We start from the raw sequence: 24428 nt of genomic DNA on the forward strand, positions 1-24428 counted from the left end.
ACCCAAGCAGAAGGCAGACACTTAACCAACCGAGCCACCCAGGCACCCCAGAAAACTCAGACTTTTAGAGGTATAGGAGTTTGCTCAAAAACTTCCTGTCCCCTGGGCACTACAGACCCAGGCTGATCAGCAGGGAACAAGTCAGAGCCAACCCCAAGCTGGGGGGACATAGAGATAGTGGACTGTGGGCAAAAAGTGATCTTGGGGAGCTGCAGGGAGGAGGCATCCCTTCCCGGTGGTCAGCAGCAACCAGACAAAGGGGAAATTGCTGTGGGAAATAGTTGCTGCACACCCTCACGCAAGGGACACACACCTACACCAGCCAGGGCCAGAAACCCCCGTCCCTTAGAAGGGTGCCCCCCACCCCCGCATTTTGTCTGTTATTAGGTTCGGAGAGGAAACACGGAGCCCAGCCCAAGGCCAGGAAACAAACTGCCGGGAGCTCACCTCTGCAAGTGCATGTGGTTTGGTTTCCTGCCCTGTGGGCCAGGCTTCAGCAAAAGGCCCCGTCAGAAGTCAGGAAGCTGGTCTGGCTACATCTGCATGGCACCATGTGACTTTGAGCGGGTCACGGACAGATCTGAGCCTCAGCTCCCCCGTGTGGAGAGAGCACACACAAACACACTGAGTAACCTAACTCAGGCAAGTGGGTAGTGGGCGTCGTCCCAAACTTTCCTTCTGGCTCCACAACTCCATCCTGCTTTTCCCCGGGAGTCTCTAGGCAAGAGAGCCCACGGCCCTCCTGTGTCCCTTCTCTTCTTGTCTGTCCCTTTGCCCTTATCCTCAGTCTCTGCTCACTCCCACTGCTAGGAGCAGGGCTCTGCACCCAGGTAGAATGGGGAGCAGGAGTCAGGGGGCAGGGGGCCACAGGGGATGTGCAACCAATAACCTCAATTGGTTCAAAGCCCCTCTTCAGTCATGAGCTCTGTGCAGGGCTCCCTGCAGTGGCTGCTAGACTGGCAGAGCCCCTGGTGGCCGAATGTGCAGTTACATGTTAGCACAGGGCGAGGTGTCTTGACCTCTCTCTCTCTCTCTCTTTTTTGTTTTATAGAAAATCTCTTTGTAAATTGCATCATTTTTTAAAGTGCTAACATTCACTAAAGAAAGAGATGCCGGAGTCCTGCGTCTGTTTGTGTAGCAATTACACAACCAGCGCTCTTGTGCCCACAGGGGGCAGGAGTTGAAGATTTAGAAGTAACTGGGGGTCCAGGCTCTTGTGCTCTACCCCCCCGCCCCTCATTGACCCATCCCTGCCACCAGCCCGGCTCTCTTTGCTCCCAGCCTTACTTTCCCCTCCTTTGCTCTTTCTTACTGGTATTGAAACTCCGCCTGCTCTCCTCTCCCCTCCAGCACCTGTAAAACCTCCCAGGGTGGAAACACATCACTGACTCACCAGGCAGGACTAGGCATGAGGTTTCTGACCAGTCCCAGGGCCAGTGGGATTTAGGGTTCTTGCTCAGACCTCTGAGTGCCCCTGAGCTCGTCACCCACCTTCAGCGTGGCTTTCCCTGGAGAGGGGGGCAAAGCCAGGGTCCTGCAAAGAAGAGGCAGTGCACAGAGAGAGGTGGGTGGGCAGCCCATTACTTGACCACAGCTTCCTCCTGGCCATCCCAGCTCCTCCCCCAAGGGCAGGTCCTGATGGGGAAGGGGCAGCTGGGCACAGAGGAGAGGAGCAGCCTCTATGGAGACCCAGGAGCCGTGCTCCAAGCAGGGCTGTTGCCTCCACGTCCAGCTTTGCACCTGCCCCTGGAGGTCTCTGCTTCCCTCTGCGTGCAGTCAGCCTTCCCCAGGTCTCCCGCTCCCCAGGCTGGCCTTGGCCTTTCTCGTTTTGTCTATCTTGGAAGCACTGGAAAAGCTAAGCAGAGTGAGACCAGCTCCTGGTTCTCTCTCCCCAGTGTCCCCCATGTCTCCTGCCACCAGCCCACAGGGAAAGGGCTGGAGGGTCTGGAGAGCCTTACTCCTGCTTCTGCTGCTGCTGCCACTGCTGATCCCAGGTGAGGGGGAAGGGAAGAGCGTGGGGAAGAGAGGAGAAGGTGCTATGAGGACATTTGGGACAGTGGGACGTGGCACTAGTGCTCTGTGCGCGGGGACGGCTGGTGGAGCTGATGCTGGTGTGACCCTGACCTGCAGCCTGCTCTCCAGGCTCATGGGCACTACCGGAGGCTCAGCATCTTCACCGAGTGGCGGGGCAGACGCTCTCTGTGACATGCCAGTACCCCCCCAAGGGCTGGCCCTACGAGAGGAAGGGCTGGTGTAAGGAGCTGTCAGCGTTCAAGTGCACCAGGCTAGTCACCAGCTCCAGTCCCGGCAGACTGGTTCAGGCCTCTCGATTCTCAATCTGGGACAACCCTAGTGCTGGTGTCTTCACTGTCACCATGACTGGTCTGAAGGAGGAAGACTCGGGACACTACTGGTGTAGAATCTACCACGCTTCCAGCAACTCTGTCTCTAAGTCCACAAGATTCTATCTGGCAGTGTCTCCAGGTAAGCCCTTTCCCGGGGGTCCCTTCACTCCCTCCTGGTGCCTCCTTGTTTCCTAGCCCCCCCATCCAGTTCTCCTGGGAAAGTTGTTGGGAACAAGTGCACGCGCGCACACACACACACACACACACACACACACACTTCATTTGCTGTCCGTCTTGATGATTTACAGGCCTCCTAAAAGATGCTCAAACAGATCATTTGAGCATGCTGACCAGCCTGAGCTCCTATGACCTGGCCACAGGGGAGCCCAAGACTGCCTGGCATTTTTAGAGAAGGCACACTATGTACCTGGCACATAGTAGGTACTCAGTGAATGTCTGGTCACTGGCCACAAACCGCCCCCCACCATGTTGGTAGCATGTTGGGCTGTCCATTCCTCCTGGCCCAGATCAGCAGTCAGCAAACAGGTCTGAAAGCCAAGGATGGTTTTTAGATGGTTGGGAAACAAGTAAAAGAAAAATAAGATTTTGTGACACATGAGAATTCTAGGAAATTCAAATTTCAGTGTCCAGAAATAAAGGTTTTTTTGGGAACACAGCCATGCCCATTTGTATATCTATGGGCTGAGGCCATTGTCATGCTACAGGAGTGAAGGTGAATAGTCCCATCAGAGACCATATGGTCCACAAGGCTAAAAGTTGTTATAAAAACGGACCACGTTTTTCATTGCATGTATGCATGTAGGTGATGGATGTAGTTGCTGAACATTCTAGTCGTAACGTTGTTGTGCCTCAGTCATAACTGAGCAAAAACTTAGAAGTGAAATAGCAATTTCCCATATTAAATGCCATCCACACTTTGAACAAACACCCTGTATATCCACACTGAAGGATTTTAATGTGACAAAAGAGTATTCTTTTTGCTTGTTAACTTACCTAATCTGAATGACACTAAGACACCATAACTCTTCAGAGAAAATACATTCAAATTGTTTAAATGTTTTGTTTTATAGACTTATAATAGAATATATTCTTATAATAGAAAACCGGTCTCACAGAGTTATGTTGACAGAAATCCAGGAATTTTAAATCAATTTCCACAAGCTCAATATTTTTATTTTTAATTTTTACAAAAGGAAGCGAGTGATGTTATATTTTCAAAATGCATCCTCAATCCTTCATCAGGAGCTAGTTCCAAAATTTATGAAGTTATGTTTATATTTAAAATATCTTTTGATGAAAAAATGGATTCTGGATCTATGAACTTCCTATCACATATCTTCTTTTGGCAGAAAATAAAATTGAAAACATTGTATCAAATTATTAAGGTTTTTCCATGAGTACTTTTGCAGATATGCAATATCAAAATCATCTCCTGTTCTGTTGATAATTGTTACCAAATTAAGAACATGCTGTAACAACTCATAGAAACTTCTTCTAAGCCTCCAACTTTTGTTTTTGCCCTGAGATTTTGTTAGCCACTGAAAAATATGTTGTGTTCTTCCCTTGCATGGAATAACCTCAAAGCCCTAATATAAACAAGGCTGACTGTGTGATTCACATCTTTAAAAAGTTGGTCATAACTCCATTTCAATCTTGCCAAAACATTAGAAGCCCTTTTCATAGATTAAACATTCTCAACAGAACTCTCCCCCTCGGTAATCACTGTGAACTTAGCATGCAATAACAACCATGCAGGGTTTCCACATTATCACATCATAAAGAGAATGATTTCAAATTCAACGCATTCATCTTTATGTAATTCACAATTTTTACCACTTTGAGAAGCACACAGTGGAGGTCAGCTGGTACTTTTTTATAGCAAGTATCCTTAATCTGAATGACCGCTCCAGAATGTCCTCCTGCCCAAGCAGCTACAACCATCAGAACATAGTCCTACCTGAAACTGGAGCCCCAAAACCCTGGTCAATAATACAACCCTTCAGAGCTCTCTTCAGCTCAGGGTTAGTTGTGTTTCTGACAATGAAGCAAAACGAGAGAGGAAAACCTCTCAACCTGTTCAAAATTGCACGTACAATAAAAAGAATAGCTACGTTTGCAGTATGTGTGCATTTTTCAAGTTGCCACGAAAAATACTTTGCTAGCTTGACTTGTTCCAGGAGCTGATCTTCCTTCTCAATTGCCAATTCCTGACGATGTGGAGCTAATGTGTCAATAGAAAGGGATGTTTAAGCTCCCTTCCTTGCCACAGACTAACAAAACACAGAGGAGCAAATACCTATAATACAGTCTTGTGATAACGTTTGACAACTGTAGATAGATACTCTGTCTTTGCAACACAAAGCTGCTACTTTACAAGAAGCCCACAGCACGTTAGAGTTTGTATGTGAAATACTGACTGCTTTTAAGAACTTTGTAATTCAATCCTCTTTTAAAAAAAAAAGTTTATTTTGAATTTGTGGTTTTATGTTTTCCACGTAAATGTCACTTGTTTTCATGATGTATTTGTTCATTAGCTAGTACATCTTAACAGCTAACTCGCTGGGTTTTAGTACTTCATTCATTGTAACTACAAAACTCATACTATAGATGAGTGTCATCATTTCCCATGGCTGTTGGCACACATCTCCACAAAGGTAGTGGCTTAAAACCTCACAGATTTATGATTTTACAGTTCTACAGATCAGAAGTCTGGAAGGGGTCTCACTGGGCTAAAATCAGGCATCAGCAGGCTCTGCTCCTTCCTGAAGGCTGTTAGATAGAATTCACTTCTTGCTCATTCAGGTCTTGGGCAGAATTTTGTTCCTTGTAGCTATAGGACCAAAGTCCTGTTTTCTTGCAGACTATGGACTTTTCAGCTTTCACAGCTTCTAGAGGCTGCCACATCCCTTGGCTTGTGGCCCCCTTCCTCCGTCCTCAAAGCCAGAGGCCCTTTCCCAGCTGCATTTCTCTCTTACTACAACTGGGAAACACTCTCTGCTTTTTTTTTTTTTTAAGACTTCATCCATTTACTTGACAGAGAGAGAGAGCATAAGCAGGGGGAGCAGCAGAGGGAGAGAGAGAAGCAGGCTCTCCGCCGAGCAGGGAGTCAGACTCGGGGCTCGATCCCAGGACCCTGGGATCACGACCCGAGCTGAAGGCAGACACTTGACAAACTGAGCCACCCACTGAGCCACTGAGGTGCCCCCACTCTCTGCTTTTAAATACTAATCTTTAGAGGGGGCCCACCCGGAATATCTCTCCACCTCAAGATCTTTAACTTTAATGGCATCTGAGAAGTCCCTTTGGCCATGTAGGGTGACATTCACAGGTTCCTGGGATTAGGTAGGACACGGACATTGTTCTGCCTACCACAGTGAAGGATTACATTTTCAAATAAAACCAATGCAAACCCTTTGGAATAACTTCAGAAGGGAAAGTATCTTTAGAATTAATTCCACTATCACCATTTGGTTTATTATTACTGAGACATTCAGAAAACAGATGGCTTTTCTTGATAAAAAGCTCAGTGACTTCGTTTTGCTGTTAAGTATTCCTTGAATGAGCTAATCACTACTCTGTCTTATCTAATCATGTTAAACTCTAAATTTTTTTAAAAGGATAGATTGAAAATTTCAATGATTATAAGAATAACAAATTATAAAAATAATTTTTTCAGGTTTTTATACACTTTTGGGTTAGAGTTGACCAACTAATGTTCAAATGTCATGGTCTTACTCTGCTGTCATGTAGCTTGCCCCATATGGAGCCCTCCGTGACAGGGTGACAACACCCAAACTGGTCTATATCCTGTTCAACTGCACCAGTTTACCAATCACATGCTTGGACCTTGAGGCAATGTCAAACTGATATAAAAGTTTCAAGATCCTTACTCCCGATTTCTATATTTACCTTGTGCAGGCAGGTCATAAACAATTTGTGGACCAGGACCAAACCATAGATCACACACTGTAGCTCAGGACTAGAATTTTCCCCTGAGGGTCCTGAGGACCTCCTCCAGTTTAGACGTAGGGGTTGCTCCTGGTCCTCACTCCAGGCAGCCTCAGAGAGAGTGCCCTTGTGGGACAGGATCATGTCCACATGTCCGTTGGCCTGGGACTCTCCCCAGGGAAGTCCCCAGCCATGAGGTATCCCAGTATCAAGTACTCTTTCCTCCATGCCTCCTCGGGCCCTGCCTCTCTCTTTTCCCCAGCTTGGGGGACACTGCTCCCCTCTTGGGCCCTGGGTGGGTGTGCAGACCTAGCTGAGGACACTGAGAGACCACAGTTCCTGTCACAAGGTTGGGGCTGACACCATCTGTTTCCCTTCTGGCCCTCACCCACCCCCGATAGTCATTGTCTTCTCTGTCTCCTTGATAGCCCCATCACCTTTCCAGAGGTGACCTTCCACCAGCCTCCATCAAGAGCTCTTAGTGTTGGTAGGTCTGGGGACTTTCTGGGAAGGCAAGGCAGTGGGGATGGGGGACAGGGAGCTCACAAAGTTTCAGAATCAAGAGGGGGCCCCAGAAAAGGCATTTACACAGACCACTGAGGCAGTGGGGCCTGCAGAAGGGCTTAAGGTTCTGTTGCCAAACCAGGAAGGACAGGGGTGGGAAAGCAGTCTTAAAGTTCCCCATAAGGGACCCCCTTCCCCTAATAGCCCCAGAAGTATGAGGAAAGGAATGGATGCCAGAGATGAGAGCTGCTTAAAGACAGTGACTGTGTCTACACTCAGGAAGGCTGAGAGCTAGAGAGTGCCCTTCCAGATGTGTACAAATGCTTGGAGGGAAGCCCAGGCATCCTGACTCCTCTTCCAGGGCTCTTCTTAGATCCAGGAACACGCCCACAGGCACTGGATAGAGCCTGAGCCGCAGCTCTCTAGTGTTGAGCCACAGGACTTCACAGCCCAGTCCCACCACCACGAATTGGTTTTTTCCAGGGTTGATGGGCTGTTCCCAGTCCAGCCCAGGCCCCTGCCCCATCTTTCCTACCAGCCAGAACAGACATGCTGTCCCACCAGCTAACGAGGGTTCTTTCTTTCTTGCTGACAGCTCGTGCCTCCACACAGGCCATCCGGGCTTCCGGTGAGCTGGTCTCATCACCGACCCAGAGCTCTGTGCCCCCCACTGGAAGAGTCAGGGCGGCCTCCGGGGCTTCCTCTGCCCTCACCGCCCCTTCACAGTGAGTTCAGAGTGGGACCCTCTGGGACCCTCTCCCAGACGGCCCTGGCTCAGGGGCCCGCAGGTGAGACTGCCCCCCAACACGCTCCTCTCATCTTCTTGTCCCCTGTCCTCCAGGCAACAAAACTCCACCCTCCAGTCTCACCCTGCAGCCCCCAGTGCTCTGGTCCCCATGCTCTGTGCACTGCTTGTGGCCAAGAGCCTGGTGCTATTAGCCCTGCTTGTCCGGTGAGTGGGTTTGCTTGGGCTTGGGGGGAAATGGAGCAGGGAACAGCTTCTGTCCCTGGACCCATGGTCAGACAGGGAATCAGCCGGCAAACACAGAGACAGGAAAAATTATACCCAACAGAGGGTTGGGTATTATTATACCCAGTCCAGAGGAATCCCTCACAGACTCCATCCATCGTGCGTGCTCACTAGTGGCTCCCCTGTGTCTCTCTCGAACTCAAGTGCCTTGTCCACATTTCTCCATCTGTTCTTCCCCCGCCTCTTCTCCTCCTCCTTTCCTTCCCCTGCCCCTCTCCCACTCTGATTCATCCCTCGTCCTGTACCACTGGCCTGTATACAACCTCCCACCGCCCGCCCTTCCAGGAAGGTCTACCCAAAGCCACCAACCCAGGGCACCTCACAGGGCACAGCCCCTCCCCAAATGGCGAGGGACAGAGGCTGTGCACGGGACAGGACGGAGAACCGTGCCCTGGGGAGCGGGGAACGCAGGAGGGGGAAGGTAGGTGGGGCTGGGTGAAAAGCAAGACAAAGAGTCCCCGGTGGCAGGCTTGCTGAAGGAGGGACGGGCTGTGGGGACAGAGCAACAAGATCCAAGAGTGGATTTGTCACTTTCTGTATTTCTACCCCCCTCCCTACCCCGTCTCAGAGCCTTAAGGAGTCCACGTGTGCAACATAGAGGGATGTGTCTGATGTGCGCAGCTCGGCCCAGACTCCAGGCCTTGGGGTCCAAGAAGGATGGCCATTCTCCCCCAGGCCCCCGGGGAGCCCCTGCCTGGCCTCTGAACCCTTCGCTCACTGCAAAGAAAAGGCAGAAGTCCCCCAGAGCTTGATCCAAGACCCTTGACTACACCCCTCACTCCAGGGCGGAGGATTTCCCAGCCTGGCCTCCTCCCAAGATCCAGGCCCACTAGTGGCTCACAGGCAGTTGGCATCTGGGACAGCACCGTCCAGGTATGGGAGCCGAAGGCCAGTGCAGCAGCTGCCCACCAAACGCGAGCCAGCGCTGCGGGCGACTCTGACTCCTCTCCCCACCGCCTCCTCCCCAGCCCGGCTCCTCATGCCCCTGCTCCCGTCCTCCCGCTCCCCTCCCCGTCTTCCCTCTCCCTCCCTCCTCTCCTTCCCCTCCTCCTTATGCCCCTTCTTCCCTCCCCTTGCCCCTCCTATCTGCAGCCCTACAGCTCAGCCAAGATCCCAGGTCACTAACACCTCCCTCCCTATCTCCATTTGCTCAGCCACACTCTGCCAAGACCCTCTGTTCTGCTTCTCTCTGTTGCTTCCACCTCTCCCTCCTCTTCCTCCCACTTTGCAAATCCCCACCACCGGGCACTTGTACTCGGCCAGTCTGTCAATCACCTAACTGGTGTCCTGCCTTTGGTCCCTACCTCCTGGATTGTTCCTCCTTATCCATTCCTTCTCAACAACACCCCTGTGCACTTTTACTACATGGGGGTGGAGTCCAGTGTCATGACTGGGGCCTCATGCTCTGCCAGCTTCGGCCACCCTTTGTCACCATGTCACTGTGCACCCCCCGTGCTGCCCGTGTCACTGCCACCAAGATGGCTGCAGGCTCTAGAGAGGAGTGACCCTCCTTTTTCCTGTGCCAGCTGAGCAGGAGGCTCCACAATAGAAACCAGCCTGGTGTGACCCCAGGCTCTGCCCCTCGTAGGGCTATTGTCTCTCTGGCACTTACTCTCTCAATGTCAGACTTTCCAGACTGAGCCTCTTTCTTTTCCCTCCTGTTCTTCATCTATTTTTCTTTATTCCTCTTTCTGGGAAAGTTCCTCAAGTTTACGTTCCAGCTCTTCTATTTGAAGATTTACTATTTATGCTACCACATCTTAACATTTCTAAATGGTCCATTTGTTCTCTGAATGTTCCTCTACAGCATGCATGTTTTCTTTGGGGACGCCATTTTTTCTTGGGCAATATTAAAGTTTTCACTTTTGAGGGTTTTTTTTTTAAGCCTTGTGTATCTTCTGTTTCCTCCAAATACTTTTTCATATCTTCTGTTTTCTCCTTTCCTTGACCTCTGTCTTTCCTCAGAACTTTCTGGAAACCTGTGCTGCTTCTTGGCAGCCCATCAGGAGTTAAAAGCTTGGATGCTCCATGTGTATTACAGAGCTTTATGGACCCTACATTGATTTGGCGAGGGCATTGTTATGGACTGTTATGTACCCCCTCTCCATTTATATGTTGAAATCCTAAACCCCCCGCCAGATGATGGTATTTGTAGGGGGGCCTTGAAGGTGACTAGCTCCTGAGGGCTCCTCCCTCATGAATGGGATTGGTGCCCTTATAAAAGAGGCCCCACAGCATTCTCTGGCTCTTTCTACCATGTGAGGACACAGCAAGTAGACAGCCCTGTATGAAGCAGGAAGTTCTCGCCAGACACAGAATCCACCACCAACTTGGTCTTGGACTTCCCAGCCTCTGGAACTGTGAGAAATAAATGTTTCGTAAGCCACCGAGTCAATGGTATTTTTGTTACAGCAGCCCAAGTGGACTAAGACAAGCCCGGCTGCATTTTTTTTCTCTTTGACAGCTCAGTTTCTCCAAAAAGGCTCTTTGAACTGTCCTCCTGGGGGTGGAAGCCTGGTTTTAGGCACCAACTATAACAAAGCAAAGGGGCCTCTCTGCCCAGCATCTGTTTTCACTCACTTGGGCACCAAGTGGAATACACTTTCTCTCTCTATGGTGCCTGGTGCCCTGACTGGGCGTCTGTGTGACTCAGCCCTCGTCAGAGGCTAACCTGCAGGTTGTCAGTGGGGCTTAAAGAGCGGAAAGAGAAAGGATGTGGGCAGTTGACCCACTCGCTCTGTCTCGGGGGAGGCAGAGAAGCTACGAGTCCGACTGCTTCTCAACCCCAGCCCCCCACTTGTAGTCTGCATCCTGGACTACCCACGCCTCCAATTTCTAGGGCTTTCTGGGATCCTACGGTAAAAATGACTCACTTCTTATTTCTCCTACCCCCACCTTTCTCTGGCCCACTAAGGTCACCCAATTGTTACCCAGATTTAAGATGTCCATGGAGCTCCCTCTCCATCCTTGAAGATGGATTTATATAATTTTTACCCATTTACTACCACTTCCCTCACACAGCTTCTATACCTCCTTAGCAGGAGCAGACGGGACTAAGATTTTTCCATCAAACCACCCCTCCCCACTCCCACCACCATGGGCAGGACCGAGCAAGACCCCAGATCTCCATTTGCTCCTGTGAAGACTCCTGGCCCCTTCTCCACCCCGCCCCCCTACAGCCAGTGCTGGAACCCCTAGACTTGTGGTTTCATTCCTTTTTCCCTATCCATCCCAATCATAAGAGCCCAGGGCTCCCTGGTCCTCCCTCATCACCCAGGATCACGTTGCAATAAGACCTTGTGAATTCATCAAGTTAGCCCCATTTCCCTCTCTTCCCCAAATCTATCAATCTTTTCTCTCTGCCCTCTGAAACATGAGCACTCGTGGTCTCAACTTCTCTGTAGGTCACCTTCCTATGTTCACTAAAATCTGCCTCTCTTCCGAGAACACTGCTCTCTCTGTAGTTGGGGACATTTCACTTTCCTTCACCACGAGGCCTGAGGTGGGAAGGGTGTCCTCTTCACTCCTCATTGCCACTTCCTTTCTTATTACCTTCCCTAAAGCAGCTCCACGATTTGATTTCCTGTCATCAGACTATACCATAGACCCCGTTATTATCACATCTCCTATACAATCTGGAGTCTCCCTCTTTCTTCTCATTGGCCTTAACCCTTGGCTCACAGTCACTCCCATGGCTCTTGTCATCATCTTTGGTGAGCTGGGGCCCACTTGGACTCATAGATGATCCTTCCAAATCCCTGGCCTCCCAGTTCCTGACCTCCTCTCCCACAATGATCACATCCCCTTCCCTGCCTTGGCCACCCATTCAGATGGTCAGCAGGAATAGCAGCTCCCCTCCTTGCTCTCAACTCGGAGCACCCACCTTCCAGCCACCACCTGTCTCTCTAACTCAAGCCTACTGACCTGATCACAGTGCCTTTTCAACACCACTGGGATCCCTGATCCACTAGTCCTGCCATTTTGTTCCCCTCCCTCAACTCACTCATGGTTTCCTTTCCCTTGGATTCCATGGCCCATCCTTACAATCACTCTTTGGCACACAGTTTCAGTTTCTTTTCCCCCTCTGCTTTCATTGAACTCCCCTGGCACAACTCCAGTCCTGGTTGTATCCAGCTTTCCATTGCTCCATCCTGCATCTTGTCCTAAAGCTGAACATGGCTGGGGAAAACCAACCTATCATGGGAAGTGTCTCTCTGTACAGAAATGTTCTCCATTCTAGACCTCTAGTTCACACCACCCTCTGGACCCTCAAACTCCAGTGTCCTCTCTTCACCCTCATCTGGTGCCCTTGCATCTAAACTCACTGAGAACAACAAGGCCTATTTGGTCCAACTGCACCCATCAATCATCCCCCTTTTGTACCCCAAGTGCATTCTCTTCTCCCTGTTCCCATCACAGGCCAAACTCTCCATATAGAACCCATCCCATCCTCTCTTGTCCTACATAAGAAAATTGCTCCAGAAGTTCGCCCCCCTCTCATGTGTCATGACAACCAGAATATAAATGGGCTATGATGTATTAAAAACTCTCTCTTGACCCCACAGCACCTCCACCTACTGCTCCATATTTTATTGCCCTTTATGACAAAACCCATTAAAGAAGTTTTTCTCAGCCCCCAATATCTCTCTATTTGTTGTCTCTTGAACCCACTCCAATTAGGCCTTTGTTTGTACCACTCCCTGAAACATTTTCCTCCAGTCTCCAGTGACTAACTCCAGAGGTCAGTCCTCAAAACTCATCATATTGGAAAGATGAGCAGCGTTGGATATGACTCACCACTCCTCCCTTCTTGAAATGCTTTTTTCCCCTTGGCTTACAACAGTAACAACAAAATCTTGTCATTTTCCTCCCAACTCATTTGATGCTGTGTAATAAGTTACCCGAAAAGTTAGTAGCATAAAACAACAAATGACATATTTATTATCTCAAAGATAGGTCTGGAGGGGGGAGTCAGAAATTTGGGAACATCTTAACTGGTATTCATGATTCAGAATCTCTCATGCATTGCAGTCAGGATGTCAGCAAGAAATGGGTCAACGGAAAGCTTGACAACCGGACCACTTCCAAGATGGCTTACCCACATGGTTACCAGGACGAGACCTCAGTTTTTCACTATGTGGACCTTACTTCATGATGTGGGAGCTAACTTCCCCAGAGTGACTGATCCAAGAAAGACTGAGGAGGAAGTCACAGTGCCTTTCATAACCTAGTTTCCGAAGTCACACACACTTCATCAGAAGCTGGTCGCTGGAGCCAGCCCACACTCAGAGGGAGAGGGATGGGGCTCCATCTCTTGAAAGAAGAGATATGGAACCCCCGCAGTACCTCCTCTGGCCACAAATTATTGAGGTTTTTCCCACATTCAAAATACACTCAATCCAAAATACACTCACGGGTGAAGGGAGTCAAAAGGTAAAAATGAAAGATAAAGAAATGGAGAGAAGAAAGATACACACAATCCCCTCCAGAAGCCTTTGCAAATCTCACTTGAATATGGTGTTGGCAAATTGGTCCAGAAGTTTGTCGCTTAAAGGTCCAGAAGATTGTCACTTAAATCAGGCCCAGGTATGGATGAGGCTCCTTCGGTGCAGTTCCTTACATACAGCTCTTCATGTGCAGTTAGTTCTCCATATGAAGACCTGTGGATGGAAGAGATGAGTTATCTGCCAGATACAAACCCAACATACAGTGGTGATACAGGCCTGGGCTAGCACAAGAGATATCCCTGGGAGGCCAACAGAGCACTGATCCATGGAAAAACTGGAGCTCTGCTGGACAGATGTTGGAAATTCCTTGATTTGGACTCTGCCTTGCTTCTACCTGGGAATGATTCATCGTGGCTCTTGGCCCCTCATGCTGGGCTCCTGGGTCTGCACTCTGAGGCATCCTTCACTTTCCATGAAAGGCAGCCTGTATGTACATCTTCACAGTGTTCTCAACCTGATTCCTTCCAGTAGAATTGGGAGGATGCAAAGGCCTTTTTTAAATTTTATACTCTGTTCCTTTCAGTCCAAGCTGTCTTGTGAATATCGCTCTCTAAAAAATGTGTGGGTCTCCTGTGACTCTTATTGAAATCCGCTAAGCCATACTCACAAATCTCTTCAAGATAAGGTCTCTTCCCTACGTTGGGCTTCTGCTGAGAAGCTGAGGGGTCATATCTTTTAGCATCATAGAAGCCCTTGAGTTTCATTGAAGGAATCCATGAGGCACACACCCTCAAGCTCCTTAAGGGGCCTTTGTCTAAAGCATTACCTTTATCTTTCTCAGGTCCTAACAAGGGATTCCACAGCCACCCTTGGTTTCATCTTTAGACCATATTTTCCTGAAAGCGCCCTGGGTTTCACTTCAGCATCATTCACTGTGTGGAGATCCTGAGAATTTTCAAAGCCATCAGGATCCAGCTCCTTTGTGTTGAATAGTCCTGCCTATAGTTTACCTCCCTGCACTCACAGTTTCCAATAAGCCACAAGAGGAAACCAGACAGCATCCTCAACACTTCGCCCGGAGACCTTAGCTATACCACCCAGGTCGTTACGTATTTTTTCTACTTTCCACATGACTGCAAGTGGCAATATTGCTAAACCTTCTGCCAGTACACTGCAAGGATTCCTTCTCCTTCTCCCCTACTGGCTCAGTGAATTTGGAGAATGTTCTTTAAGTCTCTATGCCCAAGCTCCTCAGCAGTAAAGGGAGAACTGATAATAGCCAAGCTATTTGGATTACTAAGTAGGATGATATATATTGGATTACTAAGTAGCATCAGATATATGGAGGACACAATGAACAAATGCTGAGCTTTAAGAGGGAATGAAGTATAGTAAGAAGAGGGCTCACCTGTTCCACATCAGGGGCAACTCAGAGCTAATTTCAGCTGAAGGCACAGAGAGCCTACAGGGAGTCGGCTCCTTTTCTTGGTGGACAGCAAAGAGGAAAACAGGAGAGAATCAGGGTGAAGAAACTGACCAACCTAGGCCCAAAACACATGCATATTCACTGACAACTCTCTTCGGGCCAGCAGTGGCCAGGGGTAGCCTTCTTCCTTGCTGGGAGGCTGTGGTGACCAAACCAGTGTAATGGGATGGGAAAGGGGTTGCCTCTGCATCTGGGTGCTGTTCTGACACAGTGCCTGTCCTCCCCCTCCTGGATTCCTGCTCTGATTGCAGGTGGGACATGCAGTGGAAAACACTGATGGAACTCAGGAGTCCAGATGCCAGTAAAGCTACCTGCCACTTTCAGTAAGTCATTGACCTTCTCCAGACTGGTTTCCTCACCTGCAGGGAGATAAATATTACCACCACACTATTGGGAGGACTTAGATAAACAATGCAAATGGACAAGCCTTGCAAATTATAAAATTATGTGATTATATATTGTTTCCTAAGTTTTCTTCAAATTCTTTTTTTGTTTGTTTTATTTTGTTTCTTAAAGTTTTATTTATTTAAGTAATCTCTACACCCAACATGGGGCTCGAACTCACGATCCTGAGACCAAGAGTCACACGCTGCTCCACCTGAGCCAGCCTAAGTTTTCTTCAAATTCTAAAACTGTTCTGCATTCCCACATTTGATCTCCAGGGAACGAACTTCTCCACTTTGCCCTATTTTCTCCATCATCTCCCTTCTTATCCTCAGTTCTCCCATTGGCCCCTGGATGCCCAGAAACCCCCATCAGTGCTGTTCTAAGCAGGGAAGGGCACTGTATATAAGCCCAGTGAGCAGAGGGGCACAGGGTGAGCAAGGCTTGGAAATAAGACCCCGATTAATTGTCTCAGCTCAGCCCTGTATAAGCTTAGGCAGGTCATTGCCCCTCTCTGAACTTCTGTTCTTCTCTGGAAAACGAAGGGGATGAAGACGAGTTCTAAAGCCCCTTCCACAGGAGGCTAAGCCGATGGGCATGAGATGAACTTTCCTGCACCTGGCTGGGTTGCCAGGGACAGAGCACCATGAGATACAAACAGACAAAAGGAGCCAGCAGCCCTTGAACTCAGAGTCTATAGGTGGAGGGGCCCCCATAGAAGATTCCAGTGTGGACAGAGGGAAGGAGAAATGGCGTGGGAACAAAGTCGGACGGGAGTGGCTGGGGAGGGGATGGGAGAAGAGGAACACTGGTGAGCACCAGAGAGTGGCAGAAGGAGCCCAGCAAGGATGAGTGTGATATTGCAATTTATAATACATGTTTATTGTGGTCTTCATCCATGGTTCCTGCTCACAGCTGCTAAAATCCTTGGAATCTCCTGAGCGATCAAAGCCTCTTTTTTTTTTTTTTTTAAAGTAGGCTCCATGCCCAGCATGGAACCCAACATGGGGCCTGAACTCAGGACCCCATGATGAAGACCTGAGCTGAGATCAAGAGTCGGACACTTAACCGACTGAGCCACCCGGGTGCCCCAATCAAAGCCTCTTTTGCTCCTGAGATGGAAGCATCTTTTGTCATATTTGGTCTCTGTCCCCAGTTCCCAAAATGGCTTCAGAGCCATAAAGGTGACATGGGTGACTTGTTATTCATAACAAGCCCCTGGCCACCACCTCTGAGTTTATGTTAATGTGCTGACGTTTGGAAACCCCCTAAGGATGAGGGCTGGTTGCCAGGGGAACCAACTGTGGTTAGAGGGTTGGAACTTCTAATCCCAGTCCCTGATTTCCCAGGAGGGGAGAGGGGCTGAAAGTTTAATCAATCACCAATGACCAGTGATTTAATCAATGGTGCCTATGTAAGGGAGCCTCCAAAAAATCCAAGGAAGGACAGTGCTTGCGGCACATCCACATCAGGGAACGTGAATGCTTCCACGTGCCCCTGTATCAGGCCCCAAGCAACCCTGGGACAGAAGCTCTTGCACTCTGAAACTTGCTTTATGCATTGCTTCCTCTGACTGTTGCCTCATACACTTTAATATCCTTTGTAATAAACTGGTAATCCTTTATAATAAACCAGTAATCTAGTGAGTCAACAAGTTTTCTGAGTTCTGTAAGCCACTCTACAAATTAGTGGAGCCCAAGGAGGGGGTCGTGGGAACCCCCGATTTGTAGCTGGTTAGAAGCACAGGTGACAACCTGGGACTTGTGACTGGGGTCTGTAGTGGGGGCAGTCTTTTGGGACCAAGCCCTTAACCTGTGGGATCTGATGCTGACCCCAGGTCCATAGTGTCAGAACGAAGTTCCACTTGTGGAGCACCCAGTGTCCATGAAGAATTGCATTAATTGCTTGGTGGTATGGAAAAAACACGCATCTTAATGAGGAGCTTTGCTATGGAGTCACATTAGTCTTTGGAGTAGCCAAGACCTCATGAGCTCCCTAGCGAGGACACAAGGTCCCAGGAAGGGGCTGAAGCCCCTGTCCCACCCTAAGAGTCTGGCAGCATGCTGGTACCCAGGGACAATTCAGGCTCCCAGGCTTGGGATCTTTTCCTCAGAAATCCACCTCCTGTTTTTGTAGTCCTCAGCCTCCATTCTGGGTTCCTTCGAGGACCAGGCTCCATACCAGGTCCAAGGAGGGGCATTCTGGGGAAATCGGCGGTCTCGCTTGCAGAGATCAGAATTTCTGCTCATATGGACTGGGTAGTACAGCCTATAAAATGGTTTTTAATTGCATTGGCTATGATAATGTTAATCTACTATGTAGCAAGAAGCTCTTTTATTTTTTTTTTCAGAGCTGCATACTGAATTATTTAAGGGTGAAATGTCAGGATATCTGCAATTTATTTTAAAATACTTCCTCATAAAGAATACAGTGAGTTAAAAATAAAGAAGTGGAGTGGAGTACCTGGACTCTGAGCTCCAGTGACCTGTCTGCCGCAGGCACATCCTGCTCCTCTCTGGAAATTAGACAAATGCCTCCTCCCCACCCCCCCACCAGACCCCATTCCCATGGAGAGGTTACAATAAAGCACTCTTTGAGGCCCACTGATGAGAAAAATGCAACCCCTTCCAAGGGCTGACTTACCCCCACCGCCCCCCCCCCAGCAGCCCTGATGACTGATACACCCAAGGGTTCTACCTGGGTGTCATCAGATGCAAATGAAGCCACCATCGGAACCACAGTCCCAGCAACGTGCTCAGGTCTCTATGAGGCCCTGGACTTGACACCAGTTGGCGGATCTCTACAAGGGCTGCGTCTAGAATCTCACACATATCACACCAGGTTTCTTGGGGTTTTTTTCTCTTTCCTTTGTAAATTATGTATAAACATCAATATTTTCCTGATTCTAAAACCTCTGAAATTCACTAAAGGAAAATCTGTTAGATTCTTTCATCTACTTATTTTTTCAAGTGACATGTCACAAGCCTCAGGACGTTGGGCCACAGAGGGAACTAAGGTATGGGCCGGGGCGGGGGGGCAGCACTGAGGCTGCTTCTGCCCACCTGAGCCAGCCCCTTCCTCTCCCACCAGCCCCTCTGAGGACCCGGCACGCTCTCCTCCCTCTGCTCTCAGCTCTCCTCTCGCCACTTTTGCCCGAGACCCTCCCTGCACCTCCCATCGTCCTTCACCTCCAGCACCCTAAAGACCTCCCAGTGTGGACACACATCCCTGGCCCACCACTTAGACCTGGATAAAAGGCCTATGGGGCTGAATGGGACTTAGGACTGTGGTCAGGACCCAAATGACCCTCTGACTCTGTCATCTGTCTTTAGCCCATCCTTCTGGGGAAGAGAGGTAAAACCAACACCCAGGAAATGACAGTTTGCAGAGACACAGTGTGCAGAGAGAGAGAAAAAAGAGTGGGACAGTGCTTAGTTGACCACAGTTTCCTCCAGGGACTTTTCAGCTCCTCCCCTGCCCACCCAGCACTCCTGCCCCTCCCAAATGGGGAGGTGAAAGCTGGGACCAGGGGAGCCAAGAGCATCTCAGTTTCCTGTGACTGCTGTGTGTGGGCGGCAGGGGAAAGGTGATGATTCTCAGGACCCGGAGATGATCCATGCCCCTTAGGGGAGACGTTCTCCTGGCTCCTCTTTGCTCCTTCCCTATTCCCATAGAGCCCATTACCCCATGCTTTCCACTTCCCCAAAGGAAGCCTTTGCCCTTGACAGGAGATGAGGGGTTGGGGAAAAGGGTAGGAGAGAAGGTCGGGGATGGGAGAGGTGGGGCAAGGAGAAGTAGCTCTGCAACCAGAGGGTCAGGCAGGAGGCATGTTCCTGCTGTGGGCACACAGCTGGTTGCTCCCTTCCCCCCGCCCTGCAGGGCCCCTGATCTGAGGCATTGTATTCCAAGCTGCTGGGGAGAGAGACTGGACCCTGAAGGAAAGTGGCGGGTGCCAGCCCCAAGAAGAAGCACAAAGGAGGGAGTCTCAGCAAATCTCTGTGATCTTCCAGTCACTGGCACAAGGCAAGACTCAGCCCAGGACAATAGGTCTGGCTTCACCCTCACCCTAGCTGGGCTCCAACAGGCAAGCTCAGGCCCGCTGTTGGGAAACACAGTGCTCCCTGCAACTGTTGATATTTTCACAGATGAAACCTTCCCTGAGGAAGTGGTTCTTCACGGGCTTCAGTCTTCTGCTCACCCACCCTTTCCCCAGAGGACTGCACCCGCCTCCCCGCAACAGCTCCCCTCCCCACCACAGAAGCCAGGAAGAAAAACACTGACAGATTTCTTACCTAAAAAAACAATTTTTGTTGTTAAAACAGAAACAACAGATCCAAAATGGAGTCACTGTGCTAAGCCCCATCAGCAAACCAAGACTTAATACCTAACCTAACTGCAGCTTCCGCCCCTCCTGGGAACCAGTCAATATGGAGTTACCTGGTCAGGGCTGGTGAACACTACTTGATAGAGCCCTGCCTTCCACTAGTGAAAGGTGACCTTGCCTGAAACACTCCTTGCTAGACACTTCTTATTTCTGCCCCTTCTGCCTATAAAAGCATTTTGTACATTTTGTACAGCTCCTCGGAACACCTTTCCAGCTACTAGATGGGATGCTGCCCAATTCATGAATCACTGAATAAAGCCAATATCTTTAAATACACTCAGTTGAATTTCATTTTTTAACAATGTGTATGATAAAGAACACCACAAAAAATATTTTTTAAGTGACAGGATAGAGAAAATAATACATGTTATACAAAGATTAATATCCGGGATGTATAAAGAACATAAAATCAAAGAAAAGGACAATGCTCAATGGAAGAAACAGAAAAGGTAGAAACTACAATACAAAGAAACACCCAGAGAAAATTCATATGTACGAGACAGGATCCATTTTATCAGTAAATGGGAAAATGCAAATTAAAACAATGGGGGGAGGATCATTTTTCACCCATTAAGTTAATAAAAATTTCAAAGATTGGTCATTTCCAGTGGTGATAAGGTTGTGAGAAAATTGATAGGAATATAAATGAGTGCATCCTTTTAGGAAATCAATTTGTCCAGATTTATCAAAATATTAAATGTCCTTCCCTTTCCTGCAAACAAGTTAATCATTTCTAGGGTTTCTGTGAGAGAAGAGAATCATGTGTGCACAAAGCCATATATAAAAGGTTGTTTGTCACAATGTTTTATGTAACAGCAAAACTTCAAAATAAATTAAACTAGTCATGAATAAGAAAGGAAGGAAATAAATGATGTATCGTCTCTCGTACTGCGTGGCAGGTTACAAAGAATGAAGCAGAACAGAATGCACAGATCAGATTGCCAAGCCATATTTAGGCCCCCCAGAAATCAAGCTATTGAGTAACACATCATAGTACCTCATTATTATAAGTTAAAAAGATACAGAGATAAAGCCATATCCATAGATACTGTGTGTGTGTGTGTATGTGTTTGTATGTGTGTGTGTAAAAAAACAGGAAAGAATGTGTATCAGGATCACATGCTCACAGGAGCCAAGTCTGGGTAGGGGGTGTGTGACAGGGATGTGAAGGGGGACTTTCACATTTTACTGAGTATCCTGCATTTGAATATTTTTACAATAATGTGTACTTGGGTAAGATAAGATGGAAATTTGTTTGTGACTGTTGAAGCAAATGGACAATGAGGAAGTCAGAGGTCACAGCAGTTTGTGCCACCAGCCTTTGCCCCCAGGAGGGCAGTGGAGGGATGTGTGCATCCTGTTGACTATGTCCCACGGTGACAGGATAGTCTCAATGTCCTCTCTGGAGGCTCATCTTCCACGTGGTGCATGCTCTCATGAGTTGCCTAACCCTTTAATTGCATGTTTGTTCTGTCACCTCCACCATCCAGTGAGCTCAATACCACCAGCTGAAGCCCTACTCCATGTCCCACCCCTGACTTCTCACTAACTATACAAACAGCAAGCATTCTTTGTGTACTTTATATTCACACAAAGACCCAAACACAAATGCTCATAATGCCCTTATTCGTAATTGCCAAAAATTGGGAACAACCCAAAGGTCCTTCCACTAGCAAACTGTAGTACTTTCTTTTTTTAAAAAAGGTTTTATTTATTTTAGAGAGAGAGAGAGAGCGTGAGCAGTGGGGAGGGGCTGAGGGAGAGGGAGAGAAAGAGGAAGAGAAGCAGACTCTGTGCTGAACATGGATCCTGACACACGGCCCAGTCCCATGACCCTGAGATCATGACCTGAGCCAAAATCAAGAGAGAGAGATCCAGAGAGATCTTTGGATCGTGAGATTGAGCCCCTCAGCGAGCTCCACACTCAGCAGTCGATCCTTAACCAACTGCACAGGCACCCCTGTAGTATTTTCATACAATGGAATACTAACCAGCAGTACAAAGGAACAAACTACCAATGCACGGACAAAAAAAAAAATTGATAAATCCCCAGTGCACCTTGAAAAAGGTCAGGTTCAAAAGGCTAATTATGCCTCTATTTAAAAAAAAAAAAGGCAACATAGTACATGATTCCATATATCTGACATCCTGGAACAGACAAAACTATTGGGACAGAAATCACTGATTGAGGGAATTTGGGTGGGTGGGGAGATAAGTCTGTCTATATCTGGGTTGGGCTGATGGTTCCATGACTATGATTTGTCAGACTCCTAGAACTGTACACTATGTATGTAAACCATACCCCCAACGTAAATAATAAAACAGAGACATTTGTCTCATGTCAAAGAGCCTGTTCACTGCAGCCTCCTCTGCCCGATCCATGCTCATGGAGCACATCTAAGTGGGGCTTTCTTTCCTTCCATTCCCATCATTATTCCTTTTCCCCCCCTCTTCTTCCTCTCTTTGTTCTCTACTAGCTGAAAGCTCCCACCAAATGTAACCCTACATGCACCCCTGTACAGACACCCGTTGGAGTGATGTGGTTCTTAGTGAAGGGTAAGCACCCTCTCTCAACAGAAGTTTGTCCCTATGTCTTCCTTCTGCAGATGGAGAAACTGAGGCCCCCAAGAGGAAAGGGAGCTCCCCTACTGTGTCCACGCTCTGTGCTCCCAACCTTCCTACCATGTGGCCTTCAGAGACCATTCCAGGGGGGCACTGAGAGGGGCTGTCATGGTGAACAGCTTACCTTAACTGTTCTAGAGTCTTCCAACTGCAGTTTGACCAGGAGGTAACAAAACAGAAAGAGATTATGGGAAAAACATGTCCTTTCCAACAACCTCTCCACTATGCCCTTGTCCCAACCTTCTTATCGGAAGAGGTCTATGTGTCCGGGAAGAGAGACTGGTTTTTCAGACTGACCCCAAGTTTTGCCATGATATTAAACACAACCTTAGCCAGCTTCATCTGTCAGCCTCTTGAGCAACTATCTCAGTGAGAAAGTGTCTCTCAGGACTTCAGGGATTCAGAAATTCCACTTCTGTAAGGTATCCCACAGATACACATATGTGAAATGACATATCACAGCACCATGTGTAGTTCCAAAAGACGGACAACCACCTAAATGTCCAAGCTATTATACATCGTTCAATGACATTCTCTGCACTTTTGCAGGATGAGGAATTTCCCTATGTACCAATAAAGAGTGATCTGCAAGATACTTTGCATTTGGTTAGGTTCAAAATTCTACCTATAATATGTTAGCTTTTGTATTTTTAAAAATGTGGAAATTAAGGATTTATACTTACATTCGTTTAGAAAACTCTTGAGGAAAACAATAAACCAGGGCACCTGGGTGGTTAAGCATCTGCCTTTGGCTCAGGTCATGATCCCAGGGTCCTGGGATCAAGCCCCACATGGGGGTCCCTGATCAGCAGGGAGCCTGCTTCTCCCTCTCCTTCTCCCCCTGCTTGTGTTCTTTCACTCTCTCTGTCAGATAAATAAATAAAATCTTTAAAAAAAAAAAAGAAAACAATAAACCAATAACAATGGTTTGGGGGTAGGATAGAAGTAAGTGATGGGGGACAGTGTGGAATGGAGATTTTTCACTTTTTAGATATATTTTTATTTATTTTTTGAACCACTGAAGTTTTTCAAACTTAAATTTTGAAAAATGATTGTACAAAACTTCTGTGTCTGGGAAGATGGAGTGGATATACTTTACTCTCTTATTCCCTCTAAGGAGAACACAAACTCCTGGACATTGTTGTATATAAAACAAACACATGACTGCAAGGTGGAGGGAGAGAAGCATCAGGACCTAAGGAGCAGCACTGCAGTCAGTTCCCTGGGTTCCTTTTTACCTCTCGCATCCCACACTGGGTACTGGAAAAATGGCAACTCAGAAGGGCCACCCATCACAAGAAAAAAAAAATGCCTGCTTCCTCTGACCAGAGGACCAGGAAAGGGCAGTCTACTTTTAGGCACCAACCGTTCTATCCCAGCCAAACCCCATCCCAGCAAAGCCTGAGAAGGGAGCCTAGACCCCACTCTCCACAGCCAGGCTGTAAGAAGGCACCCCCACCACCTAGTGGTGGAGCCAGGGAAGGCCAAGTAGGAAGCCAGGACCTTCTACTTCTGGGGGTAAAATCAGTGGCGACCACGTGGGGAGACTGGACTTCCCCTCCACCACTCCTCTGACAAAGTCCTGTAGTGATGAGGCGCCTCTCCCCGTTCCTGCGGGGTGATGTCCGAGGACTAGTGGAGTCCAGGAGGCCAAGAGGAGAACCTAGACTTCCACCCCCACCTGGCAGTAATAAGGGGACACCCACCTTCACCCAGTGTCAGAGAAGGCCTGCTAAAACATAAGATTTAAATAAGATCTGGTGTCTTGGGGCACCTGGGTGGCTCAGCTGGTTGAGCATCTGCCTTTGCTCAAGTCCTGATCCCAGGGTTCTGGGATTGAGCCCTACATCTGGCTCCCTGCTCAGCGGGAAGCCTGCTTCTCCCTCTGTGCCTCTCTCTCTCTCTCTCTCTTTCTCTCTCTCTCAAATAAATAAAATCTTAAAAAAAAATCTGATGTCTTATAATATAACACCCAAAATGCCCGTGATTCAATCGAAAATTATTCATCTCTCCAAACACCAGAAAGATCTCAAACTGAATGAGAAAAGATAATCAAAAGACACTAACACTGAGATGCATAGATGTTAGAATGTGTTTGTTAGCAATTAGGTAATTATTGATAAATTAGGCTTAAGTTGGCCATTTTATATATATATGTAAAAAAATCTTTTAAAATATTAGCAGATAGAATTCAGCAATGTATAAAAATTCTTATATACCATGACCAAGTGGAGCTTATTCTAGGGATGCAAATCTG

At 48.1% G+C, this 24428-nt stretch overlaps 1 protein-coding gene and 1 long non-coding RNA gene across 3 annotated transcripts in view; one reads left to right on the top strand and one right to left on the bottom strand.

Moving 5' to 3' along the window:
• The first annotated feature begins 1480 nt into the window (after positions 1 to 1480).
• Positions 1481 to 12448, top strand: LOC112838028 (natural cytotoxicity triggering receptor 2). Of its 2 annotated transcripts, XM_025890771.2 has the most exons (6): positions 1481 to 1564; positions 1896 to 1994; positions 2143 to 2484; positions 7414 to 7543; positions 7660 to 7770; positions 8417 to 12448. In XM_025890771.2, exons 2-6 carry the CDS (start codon positions 1904 to 1906, stop codon positions 8598 to 8600), a joined length of 858 nt encoding a protein of 285 aa, XP_025746556.1. In that variant the 5' UTR covers positions 1481 to 1564; positions 1896 to 1903; the 3' UTR covers positions 8601 to 12448. The 2 variants fall into 2 exon arrangements, with proteins under 2 accessions (XP_025746556.1, XP_025746555.1); XM_025890770.2 differs by lacking the exon at positions 1481 to 1564 and having other exon boundaries at positions 1677 to 1994.
• The window catches only part of LOC112838030 (uncharacterized), a 30197-nt gene continuing 15846 nt past the window's right edge, over positions 10078 to 24428 (bottom strand). Inside the window, exons 3-5 of the long non-coding RNA XR_003211865.2 lie at positions 14704 to 14779; positions 13357 to 13508; positions 10078 to 10206 (exon numbers count right to left, since the gene is read on the bottom strand). This is a non-coding gene — a long non-coding RNA (uncharacterized lncRNA). The remainder of the gene's footprint in view (positions 10207 to 13356; positions 13509 to 14703; positions 14780 to 24428) is intronic.

Source organism: Callorhinus ursinus, unplaced genomic scaffold (genome assembly GCF_003265705.2).
Source record: "Callorhinus ursinus isolate GAN/ISIS: 27379988/994484 unplaced genomic scaffold, GSC_fseal_2.0 scaffold22, whole genome shotgun sequence".
In the NCBI taxonomy this organism is placed as follows: domain Eukaryota; kingdom Metazoa; phylum Chordata; class Mammalia; order Carnivora; family Otariidae; genus Callorhinus; species Callorhinus ursinus.